The following is a 13,286-nucleotide window of genomic DNA, read 5'->3' on the forward strand; positions in this document are numbered from 1 at the left end:
CAAGTGGAGCTCCTGTGGCCACTTCCTTATATTGCATACACTAGGAATAGTTCAGAGTGCCACTTCCTTTTCCACGCAATTGCTTGCATGGCCATTCTAACCTAAAATTTTAAGCATCTTGGGGAGGTTAGACCCCAACCTAAGCATTGGCAACATGTATGCTGTGGAGTACAAAACCTTCACGGAGGTAGGGAAAAGTATGGGGTTAAAAGGAGAACAGCTATCCCAGGGGTCCAAGAACAGGTAGCTGCCACTAAGAAAGCCAGGGAAAAGAAAGAGTATAAATTGCAGCTGGAAAGGCTGAAACAAGAAGAGAAAGAGAAGCAGGAAGAAAAGGAGAATCAGGAGAGAAAGGAAAGGGAGGAAAAGGAGCAACAGCATGAACTAGCATTGGAGTGAGAGAAAAAGGAGCATGAAGAAAGAAGGAAGAAAAGCAGCGACAGTATGAACTAGCCCTAAAAGAGGAGCTAGCCTTGGCCCAAGAGAAGGAAAAGGGGCAACAGTATCAACTAGCCTTGAAGGAGAAGGAACTCCTGCTCGAAAGATTCAAGCAGGACAGTGCCGTGGTACTGGCCCAACACCGAGCCAGGACTCAGCTCCTTCCATTATCTCAAATATCAGCTACCTCATGTCTTCCTGGAATGAAGCAGAGCCAGAGGCGTGGCTGAAATGTGTGGACACCCTCTTCTCTGAGTACAGTCCAAATGACACTGAAATAATCAGGACTTGACATACATGTTGAGCAAGCAGAGTGAAAGATCTAAGTTGAAAGTGCAAAGAAAGTGTAGCTGAGAGCAAAAATAAATGATGCCAAGAGTGTAGACATTAACCCTCGATGGGTTCCCTGCAACATGATTATACATTCACATTTTACAGCCAACCTGTATACATTCACATTTTACTGCCAACCTGTAACTTAGGGCATGCCATAAAAAACATCTAGTAATTCTTAGGGCATGCCATAAAAAAACTAGTAATTCAAGAAATTCCAGGATCCAAAGTTTATTTTCATAAAAGAAACAGCCTTGGTGTTTGTTATTTTTATTGATTTTCTGACCTTAACTTCACTTAGGTTACAGCATTAAGCTATTGGGGAAAGGTAAGTGACTGTGGCAAAATATACTACACTCAAAATTGATATGAATTAAATGAGAAAAAACACAATGACCCAAATGTAATAACAATATTCTAACCCTAAAACCTTACTATACATGAGCATCTGAATCAAGAAGACAAATGGTGAAATCCCTATACTGTACCACAATGAATTTTTATAACATAAAAAACTGGGCTTTCATATAGTATGCACATCTTAAGGGAATTGTATTAAAAACTTTTTGTACTTTTCTTTTTTAAGCCAATCAAAGATCTATTATTAATACAACATTAAATGCAACCATAGAAAAAATTGAACAACAAAAAGCAGTGCTCAGCTACACCATTAACAAAAACTATGAAATCACATAAAACCACTCTGATTAATATTTAACACTGTAATTGGCTATAACAAATTAATTCCAACAAAAATCTTATTTAAAAAATTCAACTAGGCTTAGAAGAGGATGTACAAAGTGGTACCTCTGAGGTAAAGCACACCCTGGTTGCGTTCGTAAGGCCTCAATTTCTCTGGCAATCAAGATATCACTCGTGTATATATAAAAACAAAGACTTCTACACTAGCATCTATACAATTAGGGTTTATTTTGCTCCAAAAGAACCAAAGACATAGTATATACACTTATCTGTCCAGGCCAGCTGTTAAAAAGTAATACCAATTTTAACAAAAAAGAATTAGAGCAGCCCAGAGTGCAAATCTCAGCACAACGAACGCATCCTTTACTATCCACTCCTGTATTGTCATTGACCCTTTTGCAAACCTCAAAATGGTGTAGCCTTCAACACCAATGAAACGCACGCATAAACCCACTCCCACCCTACTAATGTATACTCGCCCTCCCCTCCCATTGGCCAAAAAATTATAAAGGAGAAACAAAAATGTTACTGTAGCAACATGTGCTTCTACTATAATTAAAGACAATTCCAAACAGCTATTTACAAAAAGGAAGCCTAGAAATTAAGATTCCAGAACACTTCCACATAACTTTACACCACTTCTCCAAATTAACAGTTATAGGATAAAAAGCTAGATATATACTGTACTATGACATTACTGCAGAAAAAAATAGAAGCAAAAGAAACCTATTTAGAGAATCTGCCAAATTTGCTTAGTGTATAACATCTACAAACATTAGAAAAATAAACCTAGGAAGTAATCAACCTCTCACATTATGGAAACACTCCATACTCTTCAATCTCATTAGTGTAAGAGATTTTCTCATGAAAGAAGCACCTACAGCATTATATTTTCAATAATAAATATACTGATAGTAAATATTTTTGTTAAAACTTCAACTGAATCATAGAACATGCACACACCTAAGATCCCAATATCGAAGACTGGATCAGGAATTGTGTTCCTCAGAAAGTACTTCAATAAGCCTTACGATTCAAACTTCTTAACATCCAAATACAGGGAAAAAAAATTGAGCTTTGCTGAGGTACTAAATAAGGCACAAACCACTGACCAAGTCCAATTATACCTAACATCCCCAGCAGAAACTATGACCCATACTAAATAAACCAATTCAAGCCTATCAGTCAGTTATCATTCAACTGTCTTAGATGGTTAACTGACCATCAGTGTAAAAACTTGTGTATTACTGTTTTCAAGTTGCCTTCATATCCTGATTTGGGAGAGTGGTCTTTTAAGCAACTGCCTCACCATGGAAATAAACTAAGCTGCTAGACAATCATTTGAGAGTTATTACCCAATGTGTGTGTTTTTTTTTTTTTATCCAGCCTACCTGCAATAACATCAATTTCAGTTATGCTCCACACTGCACACTTGTACTTTATACTTTATTCTCATACAGAGACTAACACTAACACCTACTGGCTCACATCTTCCAATTACAAAGCATCATACTTCATTCTCATACAGAGCCCAACACTTTCAACAGTCAGTGGCTCACATCTAATTACAAACACCACTACATTTCATACAGAGCCAAAAACTTTTAACAGCCAGTGGCTCACATCCTTCAATCACAAACATTGTACTGAATTTCATACAGAACCAAACTCTCTTTAACAGCTATTGGCTCATATTGTCCAATTACAAACATGGCCTACTGGCCATCTCTATGATTTTTACCACTCTCACAAAGGAAATGTCATGTGCAATATTGTAATGAAACCTGCTGGGGAAGTCTGGAGGCCAGCAAAGTTTCAATGGTAATCACTGATCAAAACCCAAAGGTTGATATACTAACACTACAATTTATCCACAATTCCAATCCCCAAAGGATAAGAAAAACATTAATCACAATCACCTAAAGTCAGTCTACATGACTCGGTGAAAATTCTCATCAATGGTGCATATATATCTGGTGTTTTCAAATATCTGCACACATACACACACACACACAGCTGTGGTAAACAGTATATACATCTACAAAACCCATTTGTATAGACATACATATATAAATATATATGACTACAAATACCTCTTTCAAAAGAAAAGTTTTTTCTCTATATGTGGAACAGCTTTATGCATTTAATATTAACAATCCAATATTTACATTAAGAAATAACTTCTCATGACACTTTTAAATAATGTTTCTGCTGTGTACTGTTTTACAGCCAACTGAACTCAGTAAAAACAGCAGACCAATAATATACTGGAATATTAAGGATAGCCTCAATGACCCTGTCATTGAGCTCCTTCCTTCAAGAATTCTGGTTTCAAGTTCAAAACCACAAAACCTTTTTAACAGTCATAATAGTTAGTATTTATAAATTCTCAGTTTAATATCCACCACACCAACTGAACACATCAACTTTACATAATACATGTATCTATATGCTTGCATATATATAATCTATATATATATAGCATATAAAAATACACACATTAACACATACCCACTTTACTCCAGCAGTTTCAAAACTTAACTACTCTAATATAATAGTTTAAATACTATCTCACTGTTTTGTCACTGATGAACAAGCTCAGAAGAGTCCAGCTTATTATACTGTACAGCCTTTTGTTTTTATAGATGTAAGCGCATAGTTTCACCAATAAAAAACAATGCTGCCATCCATACACTCAATCTTACCTACTTGATGTAGAGGGTGACTGGGGGACAGGAACTGGGGCTGTTTTTGGCATAGTTTTTATGAGAGTGGGAACTGTTTGTTTAACGGAGTCAGAATTTCCTTTACCTATACTCTCAGATACTGAAACTAAATTAGCTTTACTACTTTGTGTAGATGTTTTGGCAGTTTCTGTTTTGCTTGTGTTTTCTGACTTTTCTTTGGTTTGAGCTGTGTTCCTTTTGTCTGATGGCTTACACTGCACTTGTGCTGAGACCACTTTATTTGAAACTACATTGGTTTTACCAGACTGTGTCTTGTTTACCATACCCTCTGGTTTATCTTGGGTATTCTTGGATCCAGCCAAGTTAGACTTGTACTGTGTTGCTTTGGGTTTTCTATAGTTTCCACTTTCAGTTTTCTGCCAGTGCATCTGTCCACTGTTATGCCTACTTCTTGAGCCACTAACCTGAAACACACAAAATAATGAAAAATGCTCTTGGAAAAGCAAATACATATCTTTTATGCATACAACCACAAATCCCTTATATCTAATCTTTAGTTTCGAGTTAGCTTTGAAGGTAATGCTTGATGTAATTAACTGCCTTAATTTGCTTACAACTGACAATGATAATAGGGTCAAGTGCAGCACAAATTAATGATATTATTATCTCTTGAATTAGGCCTTTACAGGACAAGAAATACAAACTAACTTACCCTTGAAACTGTGTTTCCTCCTGACCTGTTTCTTGCTCTATAAGGATGTATTTCACCTGCAGCTTCATGAGGTCCTCTGTCTCCTTCAGATGCTCTTCGCTGGCGACCCCTGATTCCTCCAGAGTTATAACCATACCTCTGGTATGCATCCTGAACTACCAACCCCTCATTTTCTGACCTTGTACGTGTGCGGGCTTTTCTAGCTTCTTTGGCAGCGTCATACTCCTCAGGCTGGAATTTCACATTAAAGACTAATTAACTTGGCCATTAATATCACAAACCATACCTTTTTTGAGTCCTGACATTCCTAATCACATTACCATAGGTAGTACCATAAGAAACTAAAATATACTTCTAAGAAGCATGAATAAATGTGTATCTCATATCCACTTAGCTCTTTTCTTGCTTGAAACTTTTTTTTTCTCTCATTTTTCACTATTGCATAACTTTGCTATACACACTGTCTTCCACTTACAACTCAACTCCAAAGGGGGTAATGACTATATTGAACCTTATCTGGCATGCTGCAGCCAAGTCCCTTTGGCTGCAGCTGCATTTCTTTATGCATAACATCTCTCCACACATTCCCTATAGTCTCTCCCCATGTAGCCGTCCCAATTTAAAATTATACCTTGATCCCATTTTCACCTCTCAAATGAAAACAAAGCCTTTGTGTGATCCCTAGTAGTCTCAAACTATTTGTAATAGTAACTACAGTAAACCCCCCTTATTCGCAGGGGGGCCTATGTACCAAAGTCCCCCTGCAAATAGTTAACACCCCCTCTAAAAATGCTTATAACTCTAAAAACGCTTATAACTGCCTATCTTTAAGGTTCAAATAGCAAATGTATACTTAAAGTATCATCCTACATCAAATATACCGTAAATTATTATCCTATTACTGTATTAATCTTAGAAATGATATTAATATCATTTCAAAGTCATCTTAAACATTTTACCCTTAAAAATATATATGTAGCCAATAACAGAGAGAGAGAGAGATGAACCAAGTTGCATGGTTAAACAATTAAAAATGTCAATAATACAGTACATATTATGTATACCTTTCTATCAACCACTCTCCCTTTCTATCTATCTATCCATCCATCTCTCACCTTTGGCAAGAGAAAGAGACCACTGAATGGGCAACATCATATATTTGACCACCAAGGAGGCAACACTTTCTACCACTGTGGTCAATATGTCAAGAGATTTGACAGGTTACACCCTCCCCCCCTCACTTGAGGAGATTGTGAGAGACGAGGTAAAAAATTTATTTATCTAAAATCTTACTAATTCACTATATTTTCTTCAATGCATTTGCTATGTTTACATTAATATTAATATATGAAAGTTAGAAAATCATTTATTTATCATACATAACAAATAAACATACTACATATTACATATGTATAAAAATTCATCTCAGTAAGAGAGAGAATTATTTTTTATTTAATATTATTTAATCTTATTAAACTTACTATTTGAAAATTAGTGCTGTAAACCATTATTTTATCATAAAATGTACCCTCTAAAAATGCTTATACTATCATCCTGAAACATATATATATATATTTTAATATAATTTCAATATTACTTTTAATATAATTTTAATATTTCAATCACTTTTAATATTTCAATAGTATCAATTCTGAGCATCGTATCTATACCGGGTGAAAAAAAAACCAGTTTTAAGTGCCAGCTGCCAACAGGGTTTGCTATGAGGTCCCTTGGGTACTATAAAGGGGTCCCTCCTGAATCTATGGAGGGGAGAAAACCAGTTTTTTACCAGCCAGAGCTAAAAACCTGTATCTTTATACATAAGTTTCTCTCTCTCTCTCTCTCTCTCTCTCTCTCTCTCTCTCTCTCTCTCTCTCTCTCTCTCTCTCTCTCTCTCTCTCTCTCTGAGTTACTACAGTATTTAATCTTATTATTATTTAATCTTATTACTATTATTATAGGTACAGTGTTATTATTATTATTATTATTTATTACTCTTATTAATATTTGAAAATTAGTACTTATTATTACCTCATTATTACAGGTACAATATTATTATTATTTAATCTTAATCTTAATATTTGAAAATTAGTAAATAATTTTTTATCATAAAAAAATGTATTTAGTCATGAAAGTAACATCAAAATACATAATTAGTGAATATTTCTCGACGAAAAAGTCCATGAATTGCTGAATTTTTCACAAATAATTTGGGGATAAGTTCCACAGAAAAATCTGTGAATAGTGGGTGTTGACTACTCAATTTGTCTGACAACATTAATCAATAAAAATTTATCAATGTCTAACAACATTAATAAAAATACAGAATGGATACTGGAAAAGATAGAAATAGAAAAGAAACATTCAAGTTGTGCTAAGTTCACCAAATGCATACTAATATAAAACTACTATAATTCATTAAGCATTAACAAATTCACAAAAATCATAAGTGTGATAACATTTGAGGAGGCGGCACATGAATGCAAAATCTGGAAGAAATCTAGAAACGACCACAATCCATGAAATTTAAAAAGATATTGATTAAAGCCTCAAGTGCAGTGAGGGGAATTGCAAAAAAATCTTCAACAAACCATGAAATTTTACAAAATATACTGTACTATTAATATAGATGTCCTTTGTTTAAAGGAGGATCAATAAGCGTAAGAACTACTGAGGATGACTTCTCCATATTATTATACTGTGAATTACCCACCAACAGAAAAAATATAAAAGCACTCTATTCACTGATTAACATTTGCACTACACGACCTTCATGCACAAGGATTAAGTTTAATGGTTTTTATTCAAAAATTGCTCATAAATATGTCAAGGTTCACTTATATAAAATAAAAAATATCATCTAAAACATCTCAAAATATTCTACAGGGTCCCCTTTGCTTATTTTGAAAAGTTAAGTTTCATGCTAAGATCCCTGGTGAAATCAATAAAATCTCTTGCATGATATACAAAAGACAAATCACTGCGCAAAGTGATAGCCTCATTTTCATTACCACTTCTTTCCTAATGTGATGATTTTGTGGTGACACAAATCACCACTATAACCTCACCATCAAGAATTTAGTCTACTGTATCTCTAAGTATGGATGTAAAAATAAAACACCCCTATAGTTTGAAGAAGTGCTTACAGGACCTGCAACACCCTCTGATGATAAACACAGATCAAAAGGATGAAATATCTTTTCTACAAATATCAATATTACGTCTACTATAATCCAAAAGGATGAAATATCTTTTCTACAAATATCAATATTATGTCTACTATAATCCAATCTTAAATTTGTTCAACTCTTGAGTAAACTTGCCTGGTCACTTACCATTTCAACTCTAAAATCTTCAATGCTCTTGTACTTTGAAAGGCGTTCCTTGAGTCTGTCTTGTATTGCAAGATTTGAACTGTTTTTGTAGTATTTGAGGAATGCCCAGAATTTCTCAAGACCATAAAGTTGACCTAAGTCAGAGTCTCGTAAAGTTTCTTCTTGGAAGTCTGCATAGATCTCCTCCCGGAAATGTTTCTCCAAGCCATAACTGAAGAATCTAAAGAGGCATTCCAATCCATATCTAAAAAGAAAAATTATTAAAAAAATATGCATCAGTGATATAGTTAAATAAAATAAAAGTAATAAAATACTCTGAGTTCCTCCTATAATAACATATATGTCAAATCAGTCCAATGAGCTCATTTATTTTGCTTTCACAAGGCTGGCCTGACAGACTTGTCTTTATTAATGACAGGGTTCAATCTGATTAAATTACAGCTCTATAAACTCATAATTGGTGGATGGAAGACAGAGACTGACAAACTTTCTTTAAATGGTTCATTGTTGATTAAATTTGGACTGTTGCACAATTTTAACTATTAAAAGTTACTCTAGTCCATACATACATATATGAATTGGATCATATTGGCTATTCATCAAATATCCATGGGTAAAACAAAAGTGGCCACCAACATTGGTTCATTTGTTTTAGCTATTACTGTCATGTTTACTGTTACATGTATACTGCTATTTATCAATTATAATGGGTTTTAGAGATGTTATATAATCACTAACAGGCATATCTGTGTGTGGTCTTGTCACAGTAGTTGCAGTGTTGGCCCTTTTATTGACTTCTTCATTGCCTTAAATGCTTACATGGGCAGGAATTCAACATATTTCTACCTTTTTTACAATCATAATTTGTGAAGTGAAAATTTATTTGTTGTGCAAGGGTATTCTTTGGATTATAATTTTGAAAGGCTTTTACAGCACTTCTAATCGCCAAAATTTACAAGCTTCTGTGATGGTAAATTTTCATCCATTTTAATGGCTCATCCTACTGTGCACAATTCTACTGTGAAAACAGAAGCAGTGTTAGGCAAAGAAAACTGGTATATTATGTTGGGTGACATGGTTGCAATTTCTACAACTCATGAAGATTTGGGCCCATCGGTGTGCAGTATGGATCTTCATAATATATGCCCTTTATGATGTTCTGAGAGTATATGCATAGTCTTTAGATAAATATTTCATGTGGGTACAAATGTCTGTCTCATGAACATAACTGCTCTAGTCTTTTCTATGGAGAAATAAAACCTAATAATGAGGCCCATGTGTCTTATTTTTATTGAAAAATATTTTATATATGCATAGCATGTCTTATATTAGATGCCAAGTAGTTTATTGCAAAATCATCCATTTAAATATTTTTTTTTTTACTCCAACTGGTAGCTGACAAATGACAGTCATTTACTGCTTGTGTAATATGAGTGCTACTAAGAAAACTTTCCCCTGGAACTCTGTTTTCGAGTAAAAAAAGTCTTCAAATACGTAGTAATCTCTAAGGGCCCTTTTTAATAGTTGGCAGTTTTAACGCCCAAAACTGTTTGGGATAACAATTGTCTGTCACCAGATTTTGTGAGAAATTTGGTAGAACACATCTTGAATTCAAATAATAAATATCATTCATACTTGAAAGATATGGCCTATTAAAAAGTTTTCAATGCTAACTGGCAAGTGACCTTGCACATTATTTTTGTAAAATTTTTAAAATACGGTACTGGTTATCACCCATGAAAACAAATTATTTGTCTACATTCAAATCCTCAACAAAATGACAAATTTTTAATCAATTTGTATTTTTCATTACTTACAAACCGAAGGTCTTGACGTAGGGAAAAATCTCTAAGCACTATCTGGATCCGGTTAAAAATAGAACAAGGTTTGGTGGCAGCAGGGTGATATCCAACGGGGAGAGAGTAGGCGGAGTCTGACTTCTCTTCCCCAATTTTGTGTGACATGACAGCTGCCCTATCTCGCATAGAAGCTGGTTTATTACGCATTTCCTGCCCTATCTGAGCCACAGACAATTATAAAACTGTAAAATTTAGCTAAAGGTCCAGGATGTTTGCTCAAACAAATGTTACCTTGTCCAGGAGCAGATTTATTTCAGTCAGAAAGGACATAATCTAAATTCTTCCCCATACTAGATTTTCTATAGTATTTTACTTTTAAAATTTAGTGGGCTTGACTTAGTTTTAGTTTTTACTTTACAAAATGTTTATCTAGGTTTATGGTTTTTGTTGCTGCTTATATTACAAAAATTTTCTCCTTGTATGTTTCCTATTTCTTGGAGATGAATTGTTTTCCTTTAGTATACTACCTTGGTGATTTGTTGAATGTCCCATTTAAATTCCTGAAGTTTAGCCTTACTTTTTATCGAGGAATATTGATGGAGGTGTCTGCCACAAGAGGTTTCCATTAAATTATTCTTCCTTGTAAATCTTTTCTATATTCTGCAGAATTCAATGTAAATGTATTGGTAATAGTGAAGATATGTATTCAAATGGAGGGATCTGTCATGTGTGAGTAACTGGCATACTTCCCAGTCTACTTTATAAATACTGTTTAGTTGGATTACTTTGTAAAGGCAAAATAAAGACTGGAAAATGATCCATTAAAATCTATCTACCTATGCAAGATGAGGAAGATGATCCATTAAAATCTATCTACCTATGCAGGATGAGCAAAGTGTAACATCTACTAATCAAAAAGTACTTTATGATTTTAAGAAATGTTTGTTTCATTGTCACTAGGAAAGTACATTTTGTAATTCAAGATCTGTTATACTAAATTTCTTGCAAAATCTGGTGACAGACAACTGTTATCCCAAACATAGTTTGGGGCATTAAAATTGCCAACTAACTAAAAGGGTCCCTTGGACATTATTAAGTAATTTTTACAATTGTTTACATTAAAATTTTTATTTGGTTGACTATATAAGTTGCAGATGGTATAAGTACTGTTTTTATTCACAACTTATTGCAGAAAACTGTTTATTAGCATTATTCAAAAGGATTTTATCATGAATTACTTTTACAGTACCTAGGGTCTGCATATTTTGCTGTTGTTAGCAATTTGCTGCCTGCTTCATGGTACTGGTTTGTTTGTTTACCTGCTTTCAACATAATGCTATTGGTTCATAGTCATTGAGAAGGCAGTGCCTTTCTCCCAGGTGTAATCTGGTCTTAAAACCATTTATCCCACTGAATTATATAATTACTGAATGGTTTAAGTATGATCAGACTTTCATAGTTTACAAAAATTTATTTACTATTTAATGTGTTTTTGTAATGGTTTAGTATTCTTGGCTTCAACTGTGTCAACACTAGTTTTTTTATCTTTCAGTTTTTTCTTGTAAAGGTAGTTAATCACTAATCCAGTTCCATCACCAATTCAGCACTAATTTTGGCTGCCCTAATTTTAAAATTTCCTGGTTGTCACACAAGCTGTTGTCAGTCTGAAAGGGCTACAGCATAAAATACTGTTGGTGTCACTGTTGCATCAACACTTTTGGTGTTGTTGTAAATGTGAGCAAAACATTCCCCTACTCACTTTACACCCAAACCATGGCTCCAATGAAGGAAATGCTTCTTGTGTAAAGCTCAGACACATCCATTGTCTATTATCAATAAGTCTGAACTTCTAAAAAATCCTGACACTGGCATTTCTGTGAGAAGACTGTGTGAATTTGTGTACAACCTTGGCTTCTGGACTGGTTGTGAAAAAAAAGTAAAGAAAAATCACTGTTTCTTTGCTGACAGTGATTCAAAGAAACATGTAAAACAATACAGTAAGGAAAAGTTCCAAACAACAAATAATGCTCTATCAAAGTGTTTTAGGCTACTGAGAGAGAAGTCTGCATGTTCTCAACAGCATTTGACAGTGAGATGACGTAACTGCCAACAATGGAAATAAAAAAAAAAAAAAAGAAAGGAACTGTCTGCTGGTTGTGAAATTGAACTCAAGATCAATTATATAAATATAATAACTTTTAAAAGCATTTTCCTCTCATTTTCAACAAATTTGCAAAAAAATATGTCAACTGTATGAGCTACACCACATACAGTCCGACCTCTTAAATCCAGCACCCTTGGGACCAGGCCACTAATGGACCACACAAAATCTTGGATGACAGAAATCACCCCTAAAACACCCCCTATATAAACAAAATCTTGCTAGCTCATTCCACATACTGTATATATTGCTGTTATCAAAAGTAGAACAAAGCTTATGAATAATCACTGTCATTCATCAGGTCTGGTTCCTTATGGAAATTATGGCCTGCTCCATCAGCATCTCCCAGGAAATGTTTACAATGCTATGTTGGAGCTAATCCACTTTATAAGCGCACTGTCGCATTCTGACCTCCTGGCATCTTTCGGTGTTTTCCGTCTCTTCAAACTTTCCTGGCTTTAGTTTTTCAGTAAAAATCTAAAAATCTGCTGCTTTTGTTTCTTTAAACCTGTGTGTGGTGAGTGTGAGTGTGTGTGTGTGTGTGAGTGAGAGAGAGAGAGAGAGAGAGAGAGAGAGAGAGAGAGAGAGAGAGAGAGAGAGAGACTAATGGCCCCAGTTAGGTTGTCACACCAACAGATATCCATTTTCAAAAGTATATTTAAAATAATCATAATCTTAATAAAACTTGTTTTGCATACTGTATGCAATTTCATGCATTATTGTCATATTACCGTGTTATAATTTATGAACATAGCGATCAGGTGCCATTTGCATCCCATCCTGGTTTTATTTACATTCTTAAAATCATCAGCTGACTGCATTTTACTGACACCATCACAGCCATTAGTTGCTAAATGAAATGCATTTCAGATTTGTTTTTCGTACATCATCAAAGCTGGGTTTAAAAATGCAACTTTATTCATAAATGCAATAAATTAAACATAGTAAGTCAAGGTCTGATTTCACCAGTGTTGGATGTTGCTTTTGCCTCTTCCAAACCATTTTGGGGGTTGCACTTTATTTTCTTAACACTTTCCTCTCCATTGCGTGAATGATGAATAAAGATTTATTTTTATTAAAAAATACTCATACTAGCACAAGTCTGGAAATGGAGAAACA

At 34.4% G+C, this 13,286-nt stretch overlaps 1 protein-coding gene across 15 annotated transcripts in view; it reads right to left on the reverse strand.

Moving 5' to 3' along the window:
- Positions 1 to 1,025: 1,025 nt before the first annotated feature.
- larp (La related protein) overlaps positions 1,026 to 13,286 on the reverse strand; it is a 172,527-nt gene continuing 160,266 nt past the window's right edge. For all 15 annotated transcript variants that reach the window (XM_067089811.1, XM_067089801.1, XM_067089791.1 and 12 more), the window contains 3 exons: positions 8,208 to 8,451; positions 4,873 to 5,103; positions 1,026 to 4,624 (listed from right to left, as the gene is read on the reverse strand). In XM_067089811.1, coding sequence (XP_066945912.1) covers positions 4,175 to 4,624; positions 4,873 to 5,103; positions 8,208 to 8,451 — 925 coding nt within the window. In that variant the 3' untranslated portion in view covers positions 1,026 to 4,174. The remainder of the gene's footprint in view (positions 4,625 to 4,872; positions 5,104 to 8,207; positions 8,452 to 13,286) is intronic.

The sequence above is a fragment of the Macrobrachium rosenbergii genome, chromosome 4 (assembly GCF_040412425.1).
Source record: "Macrobrachium rosenbergii isolate ZJJX-2024 chromosome 4, ASM4041242v1, whole genome shotgun sequence".
NCBI lineage: Eukaryota > Metazoa > Arthropoda > Malacostraca > Decapoda > Palaemonidae > Macrobrachium > Macrobrachium rosenbergii.